Source organism: Sceloporus undulatus, chromosome 4, assembly GCF_019175285.1.
Source record: "Sceloporus undulatus isolate JIND9_A2432 ecotype Alabama chromosome 4, SceUnd_v1.1, whole genome shotgun sequence".
NCBI classification, from domain to species: domain Eukaryota; kingdom Metazoa; phylum Chordata; class Lepidosauria; order Squamata; family Phrynosomatidae; genus Sceloporus; species Sceloporus undulatus.
The window spans coordinates 137,382,536-137,406,594 of record NC_056525.1 but is presented as its reverse complement, the minus strand read 5'-3'; the positions used below and the strand labels follow the sequence as shown (position 1 = coordinate 137,406,594).

At 38.3% G+C, this 24,059-nt stretch overlaps 2 protein-coding genes across 10 annotated transcripts in view; one reads left to right on the top strand and one right to left on the bottom strand.

The window, feature by feature from the left end:
- FAM193A (family with sequence similarity 193 member A) overlaps positions 1-19,491 on the top strand; it is a 49,368-nt gene extending 29,877 nt beyond the window's left edge. For 5 of the 6 annotated variants that reach the window (XM_042463471.1, XM_042463473.1, XM_042463472.1 and 2 more), the window contains exons 8-16: positions 1,762-2,010; positions 2,722-2,908; positions 7,315-7,584; positions 9,044-9,323; positions 9,881-10,067; positions 11,201-11,431; positions 14,187-14,943; positions 17,004-17,085; positions 18,670-19,491. In XM_042463471.1, coding sequence (XP_042319405.1) covers positions 1,762-2,010; positions 2,722-2,908; positions 7,315-7,584; positions 9,044-9,323; positions 9,881-10,067; positions 11,201-11,431; positions 14,187-14,943; positions 17,004-17,085; positions 18,670-18,763 — 2,337 coding nt within the window. In that variant the 3' untranslated portion in view covers positions 18,764-19,491. The remainder of the gene's footprint in view (positions 1-1,761; positions 2,011-2,721; positions 2,909-7,314; positions 7,585-9,043; positions 9,324-9,880; positions 10,068-11,200; positions 11,432-14,186; positions 14,944-17,003; positions 17,086-18,669) is intronic. The other variant, XM_042463475.1, reaches the window with a different exon arrangement.
- Positions 19,492-20,614: 1,123 nt separating this feature from the next.
- The window catches only part of ECSCR (endothelial cell surface expressed chemotaxis and apoptosis regulator), a 13,402-nt gene continuing 9,957 nt past the window's right edge, over positions 20,615-24,059 (bottom strand). For all 4 annotated transcript variants that reach the window (XM_042463476.1, XM_042463477.1, XM_042463478.1 and 1 more), the window contains 2 exons: positions 22,349-22,428; positions 20,615-21,217 (listed from right to left, as the gene is read on the bottom strand). In XM_042463476.1, coding sequence (XP_042319410.1) covers positions 21,183-21,217; positions 22,349-22,428 — 115 coding nt within the window. In that variant the 3' untranslated portion in view covers positions 20,615-21,182. The remainder of the gene's footprint in view (positions 21,218-22,348; positions 22,429-24,059) is intronic.

Sequence of the window (24,059 nt, the reverse complement as noted above, 5' to 3'; positions counted from 1 at the left end):
TTAGATAACTTTGATCTAATAATACCCAAACTCACTTGACCTGGATTTAAAATCTGTTCTTCGCATAGATAGTGTACTATGTTGGGGACCAACCCCCTGCAAACTAACATAAAATCTTCTATAACATTAATTAGTAAGAGCAGAGAATCTCTATCTTTAAAGAGACACTTTATCTTTAATTACTGTATATACTCATGTATAAGTCTAGAAATTTAGGTTAAAAAATGGACCCAAAAAATCTGAGTCAACTTATCCCTGGGTCAATGTAAGTACTGTATTTTAACACACACACACACACACACACACACACAGGCCCCATACAGACAGGCTTTGGTGTGGCCTCCGGACTTTTAGGACACATGCATCATTTAAACAGCATACCTCCAATGTGACCCGAAGCAGCTTTATTTTGGCCTGTCTGTATGGAGCCTATATATACATGAATGAGTTAAAATACAGTATATAGTGAAAGGCAAGAGTTTAATCAGCCTCACTGACTCCCTTCTATTCTCTCATCCATCCAGCCTTAATATGAGCACAAATAGTTATGTCTGCAGGAATTTTGTAAATTCTTTAGCAACATTTTCCTTTGCTTCATCCACAATAATAATAATAATAATAATAATAATAATAATAAGTTTTATTTATATACCGCCCAATCACTGGGAATCCGGCGGTTTACAACAGAGGGGATAATAGACGGTTCCCTGCCCTCAGGCTTACAATCTAAAAGACACGACACAAAAGGAGAAGGGAATGGTGAGGGGGGGAGGGAATCAGGTCCAGCATTCTTCTCTCCCTCTGAGGCCTGGACCAAAGCAGATGGACCGGAGGGAGGGCTCTTCTTCTTCAGGCTAGCCCTGATGGAACTGGGCCAGCCTACTCTCTCCCTCAGAGGCCGAAAGATGACAGTTAGGGAGGGATCCTTTAGATCCTTTGTTACATGCCCCTAGGTTTTACCCTCAACTTATCCACAGGTCATATCAAAATCCATAATTTTGGCCTCCAAACCTGCCCTTGACTTATATATGAGGTCAAGTACATGCAGTATCTTCCTTTTTCCCTGTATGCCAAGACATATCACACTGCATATCAGTTTGGAAGTCCAGCCTTCTCCATATCCTATAAGCTAAAACTGTCAATGCCCTGGATATCTCTCTCCTTGACTACTGCAACCTTCTGTCTGTATTCACTCCTCCAATAATATCTTTGCTATCCTAATTTGTATTTTTCCATGTCCAGACTAGCTACCATGTCTACTATATATCCCTGCTATATCCATTCCTGGTGGTTGTTGTTAACTGCTGTCAAGTCAGCTTCCTTGATTGAGTTTATCCATCTAGAATGTGTTCTTCCTCTTCCTTCTGCCTTACCTAGCATTATTATCTTTTTTAATGAGTCATGTCTTCTCATGATATGTCCAAAGTATGACAGTGTCAGTTTAGTCATCTTGGCTTCTAGTGAAAGTTCTGCCTTGATTTTCTCCTCCAAATCATGTACAAAAAGAGAAATAAATGGGTTGGAGAACGAATCAAGCTGAAGTCTCTCTAGAAGCCAACATGACTAAATGAGAGCTGTTGTACTTTGGATATATTATGAGATCAGATGACTCATTAGAAAGCATGATAATGCTTCAGAAGATGATAAGCAGTAGGAAAAAAAAGGAAGGCCCCACTGCAGCTAAATAATTATCTTTTTAAAAGTTAATTTTTTTTTTACTCTTGCTGTTTAAAATTGCACGATCTTTTTCATGTCTGGCAGGCTGATCAAGTACCAGCTTGTTGTGAGTGCCATATCTGCAAACAGGAAACCCCAGGCCCCTCTTCCTTAGACAGTGAACAGAGATGTCTTCCTGCTGGCCACCAGTTTAAGATTCCAGAAAAGCCTACCCATCCTGGCCTTCATCTTTATCCTCACATTCATGGACAAATACCACTTCCTACTGTTCCTCAATTATCTCCTACTCTCCACACTTCCTTTTATACTGCTCCACCATTGGAACAGAATAAGGTAATATTTTCAAAGCAGTTTTTTTCATACTTCCAGGAAATGTCCTGCATAACCTCATTTGCTCAAAATAAATAGTTCGTATAGTAGATGTTATTAAATGTTGTTGTCAGTAATAAAGATTCTGTGGTCATTGTCAGATAACATTTATAGTTTTTACAAAAACCAATTAATCAAGCACTTTTAAAATTAGAAACATTGATTCTTGAAAGAAAATGCTAAAAAGTTAAGATTTTTTTTGTAATATTAGGTTTTATTGACATTAACATTATTCAAGAGTGTAATTAAAAATTTTATTTAGCCCTGCTTAGGCATATATACCATAGACTGCAAAAATGAAGTAAAAAATTACTTCACCATTCTCTTTGTAAATACTATGTGAGAGCTCATTCCAGCAACATACTGATTATGTTGCTGGAATGAGCTGGGAATCAGAAGTCATGAATATGAAAGAAGAGCCATATGGAGAATACCTTGTTCCACATATAACCTTCCTTCAAGTCATACATTGTCACATCCGAAAAATAGCTTACAAGTGTTACTTTTTGAGAATCACCCTGCAAGGATGACCATTGGACATTTGTTCCCTTAGTGCCATACAGTACATAGAAGTATTTACATTTCAGTTGCCACATTTTCCCTCAGTAGGCGTAATAATTTTGGGATAGATGGAAACAAACAGAGATCTAATTAAAACATATATTTGTTATGTAGGCCTTGGTTCAGAATCATACAGACCATCAGCAAATACTCAATACATCATTCCAAGATCATATCTATTCAAGTGGTTTTGGGAGTACTACAGACTGGAAGAGTTCTGAATTTTTAAGCATTTGGGAATCAGAAGTCATGAATGAGAAGAACTGGTATGCTTCCAACTTTTTGCAAGATGAACTTACTGGTGAGGGTATAATTCTGTTTCATTCTTTAAAAAATGACATTGCTATTCTGGATATTATAGTTATAGTATAGCTGCATTTACCAGTAGATACAAAAGGTAGAAAACTGTAGAAAAATGGTTAGCTGTGCTCTATCCATTACTTTTTATTCCTTCCTTCTCGGTTGTAGAGATTAAGTTTTTTGTAATGATGGTGGATTACATTCTTTCTGAAAATAGAATACAGTCAGTCAGTATGTAAAAAAAAATACGCACTACTTTTATACATATTCTTCTTTAGGAATAATAATAATAATAATAATAATAATAATAATAATAATAATAATAATAATAATAATAAATTTATATCCCACCCCTCTACAAGATGCAATTGGGGAGGCTTACAAAAATTAAAAAAACATTTATTAAAAAAACCCTAATCCCCCTCTTAAAATACAATTAAACGATGTAAGAATTAAAACATACATAAAAATAAAAGAAATTAAAAAATTTATACAGCAAACAATAGACCGTGACTAAAGTGCGGTCGGAGTTCTTAGAGTTCTTCTGATGGCTGGAGAAACTATTCAGGAAAGCTGTTTAGGGTGGTAATATGACGGATCTCATCTGATAGGCCATTCCACAATCTGGGCGCGACAGCTGAGAAAGTCCTTTGGGAGGTTGTGGACAGCCTTGTTTTACAGGAGTATTGTACGATGCTGGTGAGCAACATTGCAAATAATATTAAAAGTGTACAATCTTATATATAATGGCCATAATCCAGCACCCTGTTTTCATTGCTAAAGCCCTTCTGATTAGTCCTGTGTCCTTCTCTGGGATCCTTTGTTGTGGACTATCCAGGACATTGGTACTACCCATTGCTGTCATTTTCCAGATTCCTATGTTAGAATAAGAGCTTCTCACAATATGATCTTTGCATGAATATGCTGGAACTGTCCAGCTGTACACCATATTCAATGAAGTGATGGTTCAAGTGGCAACATGTATTCAATGTTAGAAATGTACTAACATTTGAACTATTGGATTATGACTCTGGAGACCAAGGTTTGAGTCCCCACTCAGCCATGGAAACCCACTGGATGAACCTGGGCAAGTCACAGGCTCTCAGCCTCAGGAAGGCAAAGGTAAACCACTCTGAACAAATCTTGCCAAGAAGAGCCTATGATAGGTCACCTTAGTGTTGCCATAATGTCTAGAAGGCACACAACAACAAACAAAAATTCACATCCAGATCAGTCTTACAGTGAGTGACTGACTTGTTCATTTCAATACCAGTTATTGCAGAATTCAGTGAATGAACAATGAAATCAAGATGTGGACTACAGGATCTGTCCGTGGGAGCCTTGAAGTCTGAAATAAGGAGTTAGCATAGTTGACTGCTATAGGCTGTTATGTGGTCAAGCCTGTTCATGCTCACAAAGAACAAGGATAATTTTGGCCCTGTAACTTGGATGTATCCTATTTGGAATAAATATATACTCTGTGCTGTCAAGAACCCAGTATTTGTATTTTGCTGCACTTTATCTTAATTCACGAAGGTTTCCATGTTTTGGCTTATATGTACAAAATCACAAATATGTAACAGCCCAAATGACTCTCTAGAGCCAGTAAATACTTCTGATATGGAAACATAAGCTCTGTTTTCGCTCTCTCTTACCCTCGTTTCCTGTACGAAGTTCAGTACAGGTTAGAGAATGCAAGGCTGGTAGTGCTATGCCATTTGTTTTTGTTTAAACAGAATTAAAGAATGTTAGATCACAGAAAATGTATAGAAAAGTAGGTGGAATATTCCTCCCATAGCTCTGAATTTTCAAAGACTTCATGAGAGTACATACCATCATCATTGGCAACACAACTACAAAACATATTCACAAAATAATGAAATTATTAATTATAATGTTCACTTCCATATTAATACAATTAGAAAAGAAGAATAAAGTGTTGATTAGCAAAGTTATTTAAAAGTTAGTTGGTTTCCATGCTAATTGTTGTCTAGTATAGCTTTTGTTGCAAACCAGATAGGACATAGGTGAGTCATAGTTAGGTTCTCCTGTGTAGTTTTTAAAAATGAAATCAATAACAGTTGTGGAAACACCATGTTTCTGACTGAAATCTGTCCCTTGTGGCTGTCAATAATTTATTTTAAACCACAGGAGAATCTCATAGAATCATAGAGTTGGAAAAGACCACAAGGGCTATCCAGTCCAACCCCTTGCCATGCAGGAACTCACAATCAAAGCACTCCTGACAGATGGCCATCCAGCCTCAGTTTGAAAACCTCCAAAGGAGGAGGCTCCACTACTCTCAGATGGAGTGCGTTCCACTGTCAAACAGCTTTGACTGTCAAGAAGTTCTTCCTAATGCTGAGGTGGAATCCCTTTTCCTGTAGCTTGCATCCTTACTCCTCAGTAATTTGTTTAAAAAATAAATAGTTATATAACTAAAGATCTGTTCTTAGCTCACCAATAAATGGATATATTCACTGGGAAGGGAGAGAATGAATTTGTCTCAGCTCTACATCCCACAAGATCATGTGATCCTAAATCAATAATATAAGAACAAGCTTGAAATAAATCTTTCTTCATTCTCATCAAATGCCAAACAGTACTACATGGAAAAGATGAGCATTTCAGGCAACACACCATTGGACAAGGGATGTAAGATGGGTGGGGGAAGAGGAAGAGTCACCAACTGTGCATGAAGCACATCTTGGAATCAGCTAGCTGAACGCCAACTTGGACCAGTTAGTTCTCTACAGCTGAACTTCTGGCTTGTAAAGCTTCTTTGAAGTCATTCCAAATAGAAGAGCTGGAGCTGTAGTTGCCATGGCCCCAAATCTGATTGGCATGGGTGGAGGTGGCACTCCAAGAGGTGGTGAAGGAGGAGGAAGCACCCCTACTATCCCAGGAAGAGGTGAAGGGGGCATTCCTGCCATCTTTAATCATATATCTCTTACAATCACATCCACCTTTCACACCCTTGCAAAGTTGATAAATCTAATTTCAACCCAAGATTGGCTACAACAATAGCTCTGTAGTTATAGCTGTTTAATTGCCTTTCCATGTACTTGCTAGTTCTACCTACAGTATTTTGAATATTCAGTTTCAGATCAGTGATAACTTTTTTCAGAAATCTTAGTAATATTTCACAGAGCCAGTTATATTGGCTATCACTATATGCCTTGGTCTGAAAAGGCAGTTAGTTGCTGACTTAAATGTTACGAAATACCTTAGGTCATGGTATCCTTGAAGATAATTGCAAAAAAAACCCTGATCAAGTAGGTATTAGGGCAATTAGCTAGAAAGTAGAATGGGATCTACTGGTAGATATTTCAAAATACCTGCCATTTTAACAGTGTCAGCAACAAAATGACTAATTATGGATAATTAGGAATTTTGGTGTGTCAAAGAACTGTGAATTCAACTCATTTCTGACACTGAGGCCTGTTACAGACTACCAAAATAAAGCTGCTTCGGGTCTCTTTGGAAGTATGCTGTTTAAATGATGCATGGGTCCTAAGAATCCGGAAGCTGCACCAAAACTGCACTCCAGTGCTTAGGAATGGAGTGTGGCTTTGGCGCGACCTCCGGACTCTTAGGACCCATGCATCATTTAAATAGCATACCTCCAAAGAGACCCGAAGCAGCTTTATTTTGGCAGTCTGTAACAGGCCTGAGAACATTTATGGTCAGCAACAGCCCTCTCACCAGCTTGGATCTCGGCCTCTCGTATATGAGTGTAGGGATGGGAGAGGTATCTACCACAGATACTGTATTGGATCACTCACCACTAAACATGACAGGTAAATGTGATGATTCAACGTCCAGACATAAGTTGGGGTGATTGTTTATTTATTTACTTTCTCAAGAGTTTGTTTTTCTTATCAGAGAAACTCTTAATAAGATGGTTTTAAAAATGTGCAAGCTTAAGTCAAGCCCCCTTTGTTTTTATTGGGTGTGGAATGCTTCTCAATCCCATTTCGTTTTCTTTCCATACAAATGTTTGACGTGATCAAATAGATCAGAAGACTGATTCTTTCATACAGCAAAATAAAGCCAGTCTAGCTGATTTATGAGTTAACAGTGCTTCTGTTTTAAAAAACAGACTATAAACATGAAAAGATTCTTGAATCTCTGGGGACCTAGTGAATATTATGACTTAATTTCTTAAACTTTTAAAATATAATTATGCAAATAATAGAAATTCTAAATGAACTCCCTAATCTTAAATACCTTTGTCACAGGAAGTTGGATTTGAAGGTTAGCTTTCATATGTGAACTGCTTTATAATCCTAGATTAAGGAAGTTGATCTGTAATCACATAATGCAGTATTTTAATTTAAATGGCTTTACAGCAGCTCTGAGTATGCTAAATTACTTAGCTAGCTTGTGTTTTTCTTCCATTTGAAGGAAATGATATGATAGCATCACCTGCTATATCACCTGCTAATGCCCTTCCTGTAACAACAGAAAATGAAGGAATGATAGTGAATGATAGCAAGAAGAAGGAAAATATATTAAAGAAAAAATGTCTGTATCACTTTCAAGATGCTTTTATGCACAATAACAAAGTAGTTATGGCAACATCGTCAGCAACATCTTCAGTCTCATGCACTGCTACTACAGTACAATCAAGTAACAACCAGTTTAAAGTTTCATCTAAAAGATCATCATCACTAGGTAATTATTTATTCAATATACCTGCTATGCTCTTTTTTAGCTAATAAAGCTCACAAAGCAGTTTACATAACATTTTCACAATTACAGTGTTCTTCCAGATATGGCAGATGTTTCAAAATATGAGGATTTTTTTCTTGTACTTCCCACGTTTCTACGGAACTCTGAAATATTTTGTTTTTGTCAAAAAAGCAGTTTTGAATATGTGTATACGTTTGGTTGTGTCATGGATTATAAGAATCAATCATGTTTTCTTCCTCTGGCTGATTTTTCTTCCCTTCTCATGCCCTCTTGTAGTGCTTTTAATTTTTAAAACTCACCCTGAAAGCAGTGGGCACATGTGCCTGGAAAGGCCAACTCCCCCTTTCACGCACTAGTCAACCTGAGAGCTCAGGTGAAGCAAAGCTTCCATTTATGTTCCTTCTTCCAACCTCAATTCAAATTGACTAGCGTAGGATGTTGATCTTGTGCAGGAGGCTCTAGACAAGAGTTTTTTAAATAATGAAAAATATGAAAACAGGAGTGGAGAACCTGAAGTCTGCTGGCTACATGCAATCCTTCAGCCCCACTTGTGCAAACCCTGACGTTTCCTCCCAGTTTCACAAAGTCCCACAACTGTTCTCCTCGCGTAAAAAATCAATCAACAAACATCCCACACCACTAATCACCGGATCCATTTGTTTGCCCTTGTGGCCATTCACAGTATACTCAGCACTTTTCCAGCACAACATCTCAAAATAATAGATTTTCTTCTTATCCACTTTATTTACTGTCCAGCTCTCACATCCATACATGATAATAGGGAATACAGTGCACCCGTGTTATACGCGGGCGTGCTTTACATGGTCTTGAGCGTACACGCTCAAGCCGCAGGGCGCGTGTGTGATGCAAGGGACGGCATGTCCTATTCAAATGAATGGGCGCTGGTGTCCCGTGCGGTCGCGCACGAGGCCCATTGTTTCCAATGGGGCTCGAGCATAGACAGAATTCACCTTATGCGGCGGGGTCCGGAACAGATCCACTGCGTAAGGCAAGGGCAAACTGTACAATGGCTTGTATGATTTTAACTTTTGTGCTTAATTATATATCTTTACTCTTTTGGGTCTTCTCTAGTTCTTTAATAGCTGCCATCCCCATGCTTAGTCATACCTCTGTTTTTACTAGAATCCCTTAAATGGTGAATTTTAAAAAAAATTCCCACTAGCTTGTAAAATAAAAGCTAAAAACATCTTTAAAACAAATCTATCAAAACAAAAAAGAATCAGGAAAATCTGCTTTCTTTCTGGTAAGCTGATAATGACCAGCTGTAACTTTCTGCAATTTGATTTGAATGTATTACTATGACTTTTTAAAAAAGTTCAGGAGGTGAAATTTTACCTGTAGATTTTAGAATACCACTGATGTCAAGGTGTCGCTTAATTTTAATTTAAACAATCTGGGCAATTTTCCTTTCTTACCTTAGGTGATGTGTTCCATACCATCAGTTCAGAGGATCACAGATGTTCTGCATCAGCTGTAGCACAAAACAGTCCCACTGCTTTAGCACCACTGTCTTCTCTTTCTCCTGTGGTGCTTTCTCCAGCCTCTACCCCCCATCTCCCAGGCTCCAATATTCCATCATTTCCCAGAGCTATCACCACTGCTCCCAGCTTTGTGGATACAAGTTTGGGTCTTTATTCAACAACAGTTGCATCTCCTTCAACCAAAGAGAGCTTGGTTAGTACTTCATCAAGTGTTTGCAGGTGAGATTTTATTGTTCATCATTACCTTTACTCTTTTTGCTCATAGTTGCTGTTTCTCTTTGTCGTCTTATATAATTCAGATTATTTTGGTTGTAGACATGGGTGACTTTGACTGAGCAAGTGGGCCAGGAAATTACAAACTGAGCCCATGCTATGGTGACCCAGTTGCTTACCTGGGCTAGTCCCCGGGCTGGCTTGGAGACCCGTTATTGGAGTGCATTCCTTAACTTTCAGTGCCATCACTCCTACTGGGAAGCCCTCTGTTGCCACATCTGATGCAGAAATGGGGCATCTGGCTGCATGCACCTGGCCAGGCACCCTGTTTTCATATCAGAGTGGTGACGGGGCCTTCCCAGTAGGAGCAACGGCGCTAAAAGGCAAGGATCATGCTAGGGGCGTTAAATACAATTTTATTGTGGCATATACTTCTGTATGATAGACCGCATTTCTGCAGCACAGGGCCCACCTCGTGAGATATATGGTGTGTTGGCTTCAGTTAATCTTTCATTCTTGCTTTCTAGAATTGGTCAAAATATATGTTTTCTGCTTTAATATAGTGACCCTGACTGTGAGGGCCAGCATTGTGAACACAGTGATATATATGATCATCCACATTATGATGGTGAAGACAGCCAAGATTATGATAGCTGTTCAGAACACAGCTCAAGCACCTCAACATCTACAAACCAAAAAGAAGGAAAATACTGTGATTGTTGCTACTGTGAATTCTTTGGACATGGAGGAGTAAGTAGTTTCTTGCTAGTTTTACATTCTGCTTGAATTGTGTTTGTAAAACATGCTGAATGAACTAGAATTAATCAGTTAATTGTCTTGGATGCACCTGATCAACAGGTTTGATATAGCAATTGGGTTCATTCCCACTCCTTGGATTGACAATTCTGTGGTGACTAAAATAATTGGAAGAACAGGATTCTTGGGCAGATCTATGAAACACTATTAGTGATCCTCATTTTTTATACAATAAGATTTGTATCTTTATATTTAAAAGAGGCTTTGTAATAGTACTGTGCTGAAAGGAGGAAGAAGCCTAGGTCCCCATGTACTCTTTTTTTCCAAGGAGATATTTGATTCTTAGTAGTCTTGTCTCACCATAACCCATGGTGTGGAACACTAGAAATTACAGCACAATCATATTTGGAAGGCCACATGATTCCTGTCTCTGATTTAGAGTTTATACATCCTTTCCCCTCAAAAGTGATAAAAGGATAAGGATTCTTAACAAAAGTATATTTTATTTATATAAAGTTTCTCATGATTGCTTAACCTCACCATTTTACTTCGGAGAATTGTGCTGTTCATCATATGGTGGCACAGTGGTTAAATGAGCCTGCAGCCACTCACTCACAAACAGCAAGGTTGCAAGTTCAGTACCATACAAGGGCTCAAGCTCGACTCAGCCTGGCATCCTTCCGATGTTGCTAAAATGACTACCCAGTTTGTTGGGGGCAATTAGCTTACACATTGTAAAACACTTAGGGGGTGCTTAAGTGCACTGATAAGCGGTATAGAAATGTACTTGCTATTGCTACATTCTGATCTAGTACTTTCTTATAGGCATTCTTGAACTTCTCCCATTTTTAGTTTTATATGCTTTTGGAGCTGCTAATGAGTGCGTTATTGGGAGACAGTGTGCTTCCAGAACATAATCACTTTGAAATTCACTGTAATCTTAGCAGAAATAATTAAGTTTAAATTAAAGCTTTGTGTCTGTCCTGTTTATATGAATGTGTAATGTTGTATTAGATCTGTTTCGGAGTATCTTTTAATTTGAATGTTGACTTTTTGAAGAGACATGGAATTTTGGTGCTATTTTTATTGCTACTGTTTTTTGTTTTTGTTTTTTTAAATTCCAACAGCCACCAGCAGCACCAACTAGTAGAAACTATGCTGAAATGAGAGAAAAACTCCGTTTGCGTTTAACAAAAAGGAAAGAAGAACAACCTAGAAAATCAGAACTGATCCTAGAGAGGGAAAGTGTTGTTGATCATCGAAAAGTAGAGGACTTGCTACAGTTTATAAACAGCCCTGAGGCTAAGCCAGTTAGCAGCACACGGACAGCTAAAAGAGCAAGGCATAAGCAAAAGAAGGTAAGCTTAAATCTGTATTAGAAAGGTCAATATAATGTATGAAAACAATTAGCTCTTTATTGTATCTTTATATTTTAATTACAATATTCTTTATATTTCAGTTGTTTTCCATTATTAAAGAATATAGAAGAGTTCATGACACAGGGAAAACCCTCTATTTCAGGAAGGATTTGAGAATCTAATTTTAACTCTTCTGGAAATTGAATTAGTGAACAGAATTTTTTTAAAAAATATTATGTGCTGCATTCTAACTATTTTGAGGTTTTTCCATTTTATTAATTGTAAGTTGCTTCGGGCATCTTTTGAACGGAAATGGGGCCAAAATGTTTTTAATTCAGTCATTATGTTGAATTAAATGGCTTTGTCAGTGTATAAAATTAAGCAATACCAGACTGTAGAGCAAACACCTCTAACATGTTAACACCTGTACACGTTGTGAAGTCTCATTGGGGTGCTTTGACTAGAACAGCTGCAGGAAAGGTATTCAGTCATTTGCTCACTGAAAAATTTCTGCTCAAAACTGCACATCTCTGGTGCAGTTCCAGATATTGTATACTTTCTACATACATATGGAATCCAAGTGGAGGTAAGTAGGTGGGAAAAATGCCTGACAGGAAAAAGGTAAAGCAATCTTTCTCCAAGGTTGTATTTCATTAGTCAGAATTGTTTTGTTGTATGCATTTGTTAATAATATGAAGTATGCCTCTGTTTTTATTTGAGTTTACGTCAGTATCCACCTTGGTTAAGGCTACATATTTAGTTTTGGAAACATTTATGTCTGTGTCCTCTGTGAGAATACAGTATTGCTCTAGATCAGTGGTCCCCAAACTGCGCCCTTTAAGAGATTTTGGACTTCAGCTCCCAGAAGCCTCAGTCATGTTGGCCGTCTGGGATTCTGGGAGCTGAAGTCCAAAATCCCTTAAAGAGCACACTTTGGGGACCACTGCTCTAGACAGACATACTTGTCAGATATACTATGATTAGTTTCTTCTATTTTTTATTTATTATTTATGATATTTATACCCTGCCCTTCAGCCCTAAAGGCTGTCAGAGCGGCTTACAATTATTAGTTTTAATTAGACGATTCCCTGCCAACAGGCTTACGATCTAAAAGACACGACACAAAAGGAGAAGGGAATGGTGGTGGGAAAGGGAATGAGGTCCAGTGGTTCTTCTCTCCCTCTGAGGCCTGGACCAAGGCAGATGGACTGGAGGGAGGGCTCTTCTTCTTCAGGTTAGCCCTGATGGAGCTGGGCCTGCCTGTTCACTCCCTCGCAGGCTGAAGGAAGACAGTTATCATGGAGAAAGGGCCCTCTATCTTCAGGCTAGCCCTGGTGGAGCTGGGCCTGCCTGTTCACTCCCTCATAGGCCGAAGGATGACATCATGGAGGGCTTAGCTAATTAAGCCATTGTACTTTTAAAGCTATATAGCTATTCAAACAGAGCTTAGAGACTGAGGGCCTGTATAGATGGGCAGCATCTAGCTGCCCCTGTACTGGCTGGATCAGGGCCATGGCCACTACACGCCGCAGCCCTGATCTGGCTTCCGGCGAGCACAAAAAGGTGGTGCAAAAAGTGGTTCCTTTTTGCACCCTCCAAGGGCGTCATAGCCGTGGTACGGCTTTATGATGCCCCTTCAGGACATCATCATGAAGTGTGCCATGTGGCCCAATGCATGCCAAAATGGCACCCTGGGAGCAGGGTTAGGGCACGGATTGTGTGGATGCTGTGCCCTAACTCCACCCACAGGGTGGCCTATCGGGCTGGTCTGTACAGGCCCTGAGACTGTTCATTATTATTTGAATGTACTTTGGACTTCTCAGCTCTCCTCCTCTCTGCTCTAGCATGACTGAAAAAATGAGATTGGAGACTTTTACTTCTATATTTAATTGCAGTGTAATGTTATGTCACACCCCAATCAAATGGTGATCAGTTTTAAATATAGTTTATTGAAACAAACCACCTTCAAACATAGTTTATAAGATGTTTCACTAAATCATCATTATGACAGTCTGTGGCTGTTGAGTATAATACTAAACTGCAGTTAGAGGACCATGGAAGCATTCCATCACAGGCACCAAATGTCAGAGAAAGAGAGGGGAGGTTGAGGCTTATGCAATAAGACATCATTTAATAAAATGTCATATTGATGTTACAGTTTATAGCATGATCTCATTTTATTTCCATTGGTACTCCTTCATGTGATACAACAATGTAATTTTTATAAAGCCCACATGCCTAGGTATTTTATATTGTTTCCAGTAGTCAAAAGATGTTCTTTATCTCTTCCGGCAGGCCTTCCCGGAATATCCCCCAGCTACATATAGATTCCCCATGCTTGGAGTATTCTGTATTTGTACAGTCCCGGCCATGATGAGTTTGCTCACTGCTTTTGCGCTATGATATCGTGTGGTTTTAATATAAATGTGTTGATTTTAATGTTTTAATTTTAATCTTAGAACGGTTTAATTCCTTTTTAAGGGGGGTTGTATATATTTGTATTATTGTTATCTCTGTACATCTGTATTATATTAATTGTTGGAAGCCGCTTTGATGGTTTCTTACAAATAAGCAGGATATAAAGAAAAGCTTTATTTTATTTTTTTATTTATTGTGCTTCAGCTGGTACCTGTGTATAATTTACTGCCACAGTAGGAAATATTGAATGTATGATGTTGTTTTGTGTTTATCCCATTTTGTGTGCATGTGTCATTTTTGCATTTGTTAAAATAAAAACAAATGGTTGCTTTCACAGTTAAAAGAAAAGTCCCAGGTTGAAATAGAATCTGAAACGCAGCAGCAGCTTGAACAGCAACACCAAGGAGATGAGACACAACAGCTCCAAGCCATAAAGAAAAAGAAAAAGAGAACAAGTACCAACTGTGATAAAATGAAAGTGGTTACCCAGAATTGTGGGGTAACGACAAAGCCTTCCTTAGGCACCCCGGGAAGTGTTCAAAGTAAGCTGTTAGAAAAAAGAGGAATGTCATCTGATGCTCTGTCAAAACAAGCAGATGAAGTTGATAAGGACCCAGGTTCTGAAAATTTCTGTGAGCCATGTAATCCAATCAAGGATAGAGACTCACAGCTGCTCTTCAACACTGAGATGACAGTGAAATCACACGAGCCCCTTTCTTTGCTTCTTAATATAATGCATAATCACACAGAAGATAACAACAAAGAGCAAATTACACAGATAAGCAAGCTGTTTGCTCAACAGTTGAAAAAGCCTTCCAAAGGAACAGATAGTCAGCCTAAAATAAAAAACAAAATGAAATCTAAATTAAAAGTCACAGAACTGCAATCACCTGCTGTTTCCCAAAAAGCGGAGAAAAAAGTAAGCACTAATAAATCTAAGCAAATGAATCCGGTAGCAAAATCATCTTTTGTGAGAAGCTCCTTTTTTCCAAGTGAGCAACCGCATGATAAGATGCTGATACAAGATTCTCCCCAGCCAAAAGGCAAGAGCAAGAAAAACAAAAAGAAAAGTGACAAAGGAAGCTCATCAATTGGTAAGCCTATATTTAATAAACATATTGGCTTGGTTTAAATAATTCCAGTATTTCCTCAATTATCTCCAGTCACTCTGATAACCCTCAAAAATAATACCAGAAGTAAGGAGAATTGTCATGCCTCCAAACTAAAAGTTATGTACAAATGTAGATGGAGGGTGGGGAAGGGTTATAGCTTTGCGTGCAAAAAAAGTCTGAGCTTCACTTTCTGACATTTTCAGTTTGGCTTGGAAACACTCTTCTATAGAAAATTGTAATGCCAGGCAGTGTAAACATTAAGCTAGAACAAAGATGGGCATGTGGTGGCCTCTAGATTTGGTTGGACTGCATTTCTCATCATTCCTCACCATTCACTGTTTTAGCTAGGGCTGACTGGAGCTGCAGTCTAAAAACATCCAGTGCTAGATGGACCAGTAATCTCATTCAGTCAGCCTCCAATGCACAAGCATAGCTTAAAAAAAAATACATAGTCAGATACCTGAGAATCATTTGGATTATGATGGACAGTTGGAGAGCATATGTTTGAAATGCAATACATTGTGTGGTGTAGTGGTTAGAGTGCCAGACTGAGACTTGGAGGTCCAGGTTTAAGTGTCTGCTCAGCCATGAAGCTCACTAAGTGACCTTGGGTCAGTTAGTCTCTCTCAGCCTGATCTGTTGTGGGGACGAAACAAGAGGAAAAGCTCACTGGAGAAAAGACAGAATATAAATGTAAGAAAAAAGTGTGCAAAAAGAGAAAGGAGCCTTATGATACTTAATAGCCTATCTTCAGATGCATAGAATATAATCTTGATAAACATTTATACACATCCAGTAGGACTGGGCAACGGGATGTGAAATGTAATAGAAATGCAAAACAGGCTAGCATGATGTTGGAGTGAGAAACACAGATCTTGGTTGTGGTGGTAAATATTTTTTTTAAAAGATGTGGCTGGGTGATAAGTATTATGTATGGCTGAGGGGTCTTTGCCAAGGTTAAGTGAAAGTAAAGATATAACTTACAGATTCTAAGGTTAAAGGTAGATGCCAAAATTACAGTTAGAAAAAAAATCTATATGTGCATGCCCGATGACACTGTTTGTGGGGGTGGGGGTCTCCTCTGTGTCCCAACAGTGAGGTGAGTACATGTGTTGGGACATGAGAGAGAGCCTATTTGGTTGTGGTACTTAAACTGTGGACTAGCCTCCTCTTGGAGAACTAATTGGCATAAACACTGATTTCATTTGGGCACAAAGTGAAAGCGTGGCTGTTCATCAAAGCCTTTGGGCGTCATTGATTTACCTTAAATACTAAAGTACATAATTTTAAACTCTTTTGAATCTGTTTAGCTTATTATTATGTTAAAGTCTATTTAAATGATTTTTTATTTTAAACTGTTTTTAACCTACTTGATTTTAACTATACTTGTAAGCCATCCTGAGAGGTTTTTTTTTAACATAGGGCAGGGTTGAAATATTCTAATAAAAATAAATGAGGGGAAAAAGTCCAGTGTCATAAAGCAGTAAAACAGCTGTGGGAATCAGATACAGAAAAAGGATCGGTGTAACACTGCATCAAATCTTGAAAGGGCTGGTTTAGTATGAGAGCCTCTGTTGGCTGAGACAGGCTTAGTTGTCTGCAGTGTGAAAACAACAGTGTGATGCAGCAGCTAAAAAGGCCAATGCGATTCTAGACTGCATCAACAGAAGTATAGTGTCCTGATCAAGGGAAGTAATAGTGTCATTCTATTCTGCTTTGGCCAGGCCTCACCTGGAATACTGTGTCCAGTTCTGGGCATCACAATTCAAAAAGACTGTTGACAAGCTGGAGCGTGCCCAAAGGAGGGCAACCAAAATGGTGAAGGGTCTAGAATCTATGTCTGTTAGGAGAGACTTAGGGAGAAGGGCATGTTTAGCCTGGAGGAGAGACAATTAAGAGGTGATATGATAGCCCTGGCTGCATCAATAGAAGTGAAGAAAAAGTTATTGGAAATGCAGGTTTTCCTGCTTACTTGTCTTATTGAATGTGAGTGAGAAAAAGCTATTGGAAATTAATTTTCTTCCTACAATATAATTTTGCAGATGATGTGTTTTTGCCTAAAGACGTTGACCTAGACAACGTGGAAATGGATGAGACAGAGCGGGAAGTGGAATATTTTAAGAGGTAAGCCAATACTCTTTTTGCTATTATGGCCAGAACAGAAATATCAGATATCTGCTTTGGGACGTTGCAAAATATTACTATTTGTATGAATATATTATTATTATAATATAGAGCAGGAACTGGGAAACCTGTCTGGCATGAGGCAAACATATTAGATGGACCTTTAGATACCAAAAGAAACAAAGTGAACTAGTCTTAGGTTATTTGGCTCATGTAAACAGCACTTGTTGCTGTTGCGGCCCAAACAGAAACCTCTGTTATCTGTTTGCAAGCTCAGCAAAATATTACTACTCATTGACTACAATAATATTAGAATTTTAGCTTCATGTTCTTGCTCCCACAGAGAGTACTGAACATTTTGGCTCGTACTCTAAAAAATTCAGAAAAGTTGCACTATATTGGCACACTCATCTCTGGGACAGTGTCAGGTGTCAGAATTCTTGTGCATCTGCCAAGGGCCTCATTTTAGGAGGAGGTCTACTGCAAACCTCTAGACCTCTTTCGCCCTATAGTGCCTTCAAGCTGCCTGTCAATTTATGGGCAATCCATGCATTTCATACCGTTTTTTTAGGCAAGAAATGCTCAGAGGTGTTTTTTCCAGTTTGGGTGTGGTGGCTATTTGCAAGCAAATTAATGACAAGGGATATTGGCTGATTAGTACAGTTAAGGTTTAAGATTTAAGCCAAGGTAGGCCATATCCAGTGATGGGGTAAGTGTTGGGTCCTTCACCTGCACTATGGTGCTGAATTACCATTCCTGTGCATATCACTGAAATTCCATTATGTAGTAGCAGGTTTGACAGCTGTAGAGGCTGCATCGTAATTTGAAGAGCCCTACCCTAAAAAACAAACATTGTTTTTCAAATATTGTATACAGTTAGAACAGGTTGAATATCCCCTGTCCAGAATTCCAAAATCCAAAATACAGTCCGCCTTCCCCATATGTGGGGGATCCATCCTTGTCCGCCCCACTCCTGTATGGGAAAACTGCCTATGCTCAAGTCCCATTAATTGTTATGGCGGTGCGCTCCTGCATGCAGTTTTCTCCCTTGTTGCCCGCGGACTGCATACGCTCAAAGCACCATATGCAAAGTCTGTGTAAGGCAAGGGCGGACTGTACTCTAAAATCCACATGGGTGACCGAGATAGTAACAGCTTTGCAGAAAACATAGTTTCATGCATAGAAGTATTAAAAATATTATGCGTAAAATTATTTTCAGCCTATTTGTATAAGGTGTATACAAAACATAAATTAATTTCATGTTTAGACTTGGGTCCTGTTGCCAAGATATTTCATTATGTATGTTCCTTATGAATTTATTCCAAAATAAAATTTTTTTAAAAAATCTGAAATGGAAAACACTTATGCTCCCAAGCATTTCATATAAGGGAGTCAGTCTAATGTTAACGTTTTTCATTATCTTTTTACATTAAGTCAAAAGCAACTCTATTCAAATATTAATAGTTTTTTAGAATACAATTTATTATGTTGGATACTTTACATCATAGCATATCAGAGAGATACTAAAGATAACAGTATCGTGCTTTGATGAATTACAGTTTTTAATATGTATTTTTCCTGCAGATTCTGCCTGGATTCTGCCAGACAAACAAGGCAACGACTTTCTATCAACTGGTCAAACTTCAGCTTGAAGAAAGCCACCTTTGCGGCTCACTAAAAGACGCAGTATGGAATATGAATATTATGGAATCTAATGACTAACCTCACCTTCTCCTATACTGAGAACTGTTGTGGCCTTGAGACCTAACTTTATTTGTCATGTTGTGTGGGATCCTCACCAATTATGTAGCCTTTTCCCAGATTCTAGAAGACTGAAAAAATGCTGCTTTCTCCTTGCATTTACAAGTTTTTGTGACTGAAGTCTGTGAATGAGACTTAATCCGACTGTAGCCTGATGTCATTGGACTTGGAAAAATAGCATGTTTCCAATTTTTGGAGAAACGTTTGGCCTCAAACGTTTTAAGCAGCTGTGTTGAAAATAGGCTCATTTGCCTCAGCTGTAGTGGCTGTTGCCATTAGACTATGTCTTGTCTATCAAACAGTGCAACAAACCCAGCCAATTCTGCATTTTTTCCGCTGTAGACTTCTTCAAACAAAGAGCCATGGGAAAACATACTTCTTGGAACAAGCATTTACTTTTCCCCCACAGTCTACCATTACAAATGTTCCAAGTTAAGCTGTTAGTGTTTGATTTCTGATTTATAGCCAGCTTGTGTAAAAATTCTTGCAGAAGAAGGTTAACAAACCCGTACCCATGTATCAGATCAGTAAATTGTATAACTTCATTAACACTGAGGACTACCTGGCTAATTTTAACATATTGTTAAAGAATATTAAAATCATGCCTTTCTTGTTGAAAGATGGAATATATTAGCAATCACAAAAGCCTTCTGTGTTGTTGTTTTTTGCTGCCGTGAAAGAAGACAATGAGAAAATATTGTGGATGAAAGAGACCACAAATCAATTATTAGCCTTTGTTTTTATGTGTTTGCCACTCACACCCAGCAGGAAAAAAAATGTTTTATAAAGTGGGATTAAAAACCCAGGACAAAACATGTAAAAAATCCTGAAGTAAGTGAAAAATTGTAAGCACGGGTGATTAGGTTTTTAGGTGACAGTTGTCAGACACTGCTAGCAGTTCAGATTGTAACAGGGATAATAAATTGATTCAAAGGAAAAAAATGAAATTAATGTAACTGATAGATTTATTTTCTCTGATCCTCTCTCTGGTATGCCAGTTTGTTGGGATACAGTTATTCCTATATCTCTGTGTGCTGCTAGAGCAGTATCTTGATGCAGTAAAGAAGCTGCTCACTCATAATAATTCATGAAACTGTTATGACTCTAGCCAGTCATAACCAGGTGAAGCTGGAATATAGGGAGTGAGGCACTGCAGTGTGTCAGAATCTTATGCTCACTTAGAATCTGGTTCTGCTCCCAACAATTTTGTTCTGGTTCTGCTCCCAACAATATAAAAAGAGGTGACAGAAAATAAGTATTTTCACTACAGTCAGTAGTAGCCATTTGCTGCAAATGTCCAATAGCATTTTGTTTATAAGACTGGCAGTTCTGTTTTCATATATAAGGGTATGCAGACTCTCTCTCTATCCTCAGTTCTAGAACTGAATAGGATACATAACAGGGAGAACACAGAACAAATGAATATAGCAGCTGTCTTTTAAGTTTCTCTTTATAGCCCTTCCTGACCAAAATTTCTGAGAAGAACATCCACCATTAAACATCCACTCCTGCTGATTCTGTAAGGGCAATGCTCTCAATAAAGGTAAGTAAAGAGAAATTATGCCTCAAAATATGATCCTTTTACCTTTTTGAGACAGGTTTTCTGTGTACTAAATGAAAAAGACAATTGTAGGGGAAAGTTATCTATCAAATGCTACCACAGTAAGGGGTATCTAAGGTAAGGAAGAGACACTTTCTCCACAGAGACTAATGAAAAGACAATTCTTTTAACTTTGTGTTTTCCAGGTCTTTTAGATCACAGCTGCCATTAGGTCTAGCAGAAGTGAAAGATCACTTGAGCTGAAATCAAATACATCTGGAGTCTATTGGGTTGGGGAAGATTATACTATAAACCTCCACCCAAAAGAAATTAAGAATTTCAAGTCAGAGAAAAATGTAGCAGCTAACTAACCCACATCCTCTCCTTCCCATGGCAGTAGCCTCACCTGCCCCACTCGGCAGCATCACCTTGGAGAACATATTCTGTGAGTTGTGGGCCAGGAAAAAGAAGACCAGTCCCTTTAGCACATTTCTCTCTGAATCTGCAGCCTGAGTCTTGTTCACTAGCAGAACTGTGAGTTATAACAATAAGGTATATGCTTTGCATTCCACAGGTGACTCTCCAGCTAAAGGTTCAGGTAAAAAATGCTGGGAAAGACCTCTGTCTTAGATCTCAAGAGTTACTGTCAGCCAGAGTAACCAATTCTAAGCTAGATCGACCAGTGGTCCCATTTATAAGGCATCTTCATATGTCTGTGTCCCAGGTGGAAACAATAATTAAATATACTGCATCTTCTCACGATGACTAATAATGTTGCAGGTTTTAAAATGCCTCCTTATTCTTCATATGTAACCATTGTCTTTGTAACATCTAGAAAAACAAGATAAAATTAGTAGACATCATTGGTCTTAAGTACTGAACACAAATCTTCATAATCTTTAGATTCTATGACTAGTCCAGTGTTTAAAACAATTTTGGGCACAAAAATTAATCTTGCCTAAAGGATAGAATAAGGAATCTGTAAAGGACTATAGCTGATAATGAATCATAGTTAACTTCTATGACTCCAGCACATAAGATAGAGCAGTAGAACCTGTTCCATTTGCTTAACTTAAGAGATTAGCTGCCATTTGTCTCCTTCTTCCATGTATTATTTCCATTCATGCTTGCCATTATAAGAACAACTGGACTAAAATTTATTTGCTTTCTTTTCCCCCATACCTTTCAATAGTGATAATCTGCTGGAGTTAAATAGGGGTTACAGTATTAAGGTCTAAAAGCATACATTGTGTGGACAATAGGAATCTTAAAAAATACATATAAAGCCTCACTAACTCTTTGCTATAGTCATTTGATTTTGCCAGCATGCTTGATTATGCTTTTGATTTGATTGATATAGCCGTTTTGGTATAAAACTAAAAGTGTACAATATGAGAAACTTAGGCCTGTTACAGACTGCCAAAATAAAGCTGCTTCAGGTCTCTTTGGAGGTATGCTGTTTAAATGATGTATGGGTCCTAAGAATCTGGAAGCTGCACCAAAGCTGCACTCCAGTGCTTAGGAATGGAGTGTGGCTTTGGCGCGACCTCTGGACTCTTAGGACCCATGCATCATTTAAATAGCATACCTCCAAAGAGACCCGAAGCAGCTTTATTTGGGCAGTCTGTAACAGGCCTTAGTCATAAACTGTCTTAGGCCACATTAAAGACTAACCTGTTTTATTTGGTATACTTTCATTAACTACAGCCCATTGCTTCAGATGCAAGTTTACCCATAGTTCAACATAACATGCTTATGCTATAGACTGAGAAGACTGTATCATTTTGAAAGCATGTGTACTGTATTATACAATGGAACCTATTTCTATAGTGAAAACAGTACACTAGATTTAGCAGGATTTACCTTTCTGGAATGTCTCTGAACTATTCAGACTGTAGAGGACTGGTCTGTTTTTCAAATACTTGACACAAAGCAGAACTATTTTTGTTCCCCACTCTTTACCTTTGTTGCTTGTGTTTAAGTCCTTCATGGAGACCAACAAGACATTCTTCATGCCAGCTGTAGTTTCCGCATCAGAGCAGCTGCCAGAAAAAAAAGAGGAAGCATGACATATTACTTACCGTACTCTGGTTGCTTCATGACTAAATGTCTTTCTTCCTGGTACAAACATCTAAGAAAAGATATTCCTGGGAATCATTTATGGATAATTTGCTGTTTCAGCTCCATTCTTCCTATACTGTGATTAAAGCCCTCATTACATTAATCTCAGATGCTTCTTACATACTTCCAAATGAGGGGGAATGCTTTCATTTCTTCAGACCTAGTTTTTGAGATTTAGCTCAGGAACTTTGATCCAAATTAGAATGTTTCTCATTTATTTTAAGAAATAAGGACTATATTGGGGCCACATTTTCAGACATATGCAACAACATGCTTCAGATGTCTCAGCAACTGGAATTGGTTCTGTGTATCCATCTCTCCCTCTCTCTTACCAAAAAACTAAAAGGATTCTCAGTGATGCCACTGGTAATCGATCATCTTATTTTCTGTGTACAAGTTCCTTCTCCTTTTATCCTTTTTCTTTAAAAAGTGTTCACCACCACCAGATAATTACCATTCCATCCCCCTTCCAAATTCAGTGCCATGATAACTTAAGCATCTGAGGGCAATATAGAGGAAGCTCATTATAACCATATTCAGGGCAATGGCTAAATATTGCCTGGGGTATGTTTTTAATGTATTAAAACTCAAAGCAATCACCACAACTTTTAAGAGATCTAAAAAGCTTCTTGGGGGGGGGGGGGAAGTTACAGAAAGAAAAGTAGGAATAGTAACCCACCTTTAAAAGTGAATAGCTGAAAAGGGACACTGCAAGAAGGCGGAGAAGAGGTGGGGACGGGCAATACAGTACAACAGTTTATCTAACTCTTGTGTGGGCCTTATGGGGCAGGCCATTCTTCTGCAGTCTGTGATAATTTAGAAACCTAACGTTTAGGAAGGTAAAGTTTCATTTTCCAGGTTATTTTCTCTTTAAGAAGAAATTCCTTTCATATGAATACCAGGGGCTGCAAGGAAAAGGTTTGGCTGCCAAGCTGTGTGGACTAGTTTTGATTATTGTACACCAATTTATGAGACAAAGTAGTGTAATCTTGGCAGAGCTTTCTTTGGAACAACTCACTATATTTGAATAGAACCTAGTTCAAAAACAGTGTAAAGAAGCCAGTGGCATCACTGGGGGGAGTGCGGAGTGCACCAGGTGACACCCTAAGAGGGGGTGACATCATTGCTCCCCAAACATTTACTTTTTGGAAGAAATGGGCTGTGGCATTCATCTGCTTCCCTATTAAATTGCTTTAAATGATGGTGGGAGTGGGGTGAAGCTCAGTTCGAGGAGAAAGGAGAGGCCCCAGAATGTTTTAAAATTCAAGTTTCAAAATTTTAATTTTTCAAAAATTAAAAATTTGAATATTAAAAAAATATTCTTTAAACATTTTCTTTAAAAACATCACATTTTAACCAAATCTTCACTATGTATATGTCAATACATTTAGGTTGTGCATGTTATTGTATTTTGAGGATATAATTTCAATTTTGCCAGTTGTTTATGCCACGTCTATTAGCATTACACTCAGTGTTGTATGGGAATTACAATTTACAAGTAGCATTAGTGAAAAAAAGTATTGCTAAGGATTCTGAATGGTGTGACATGCAG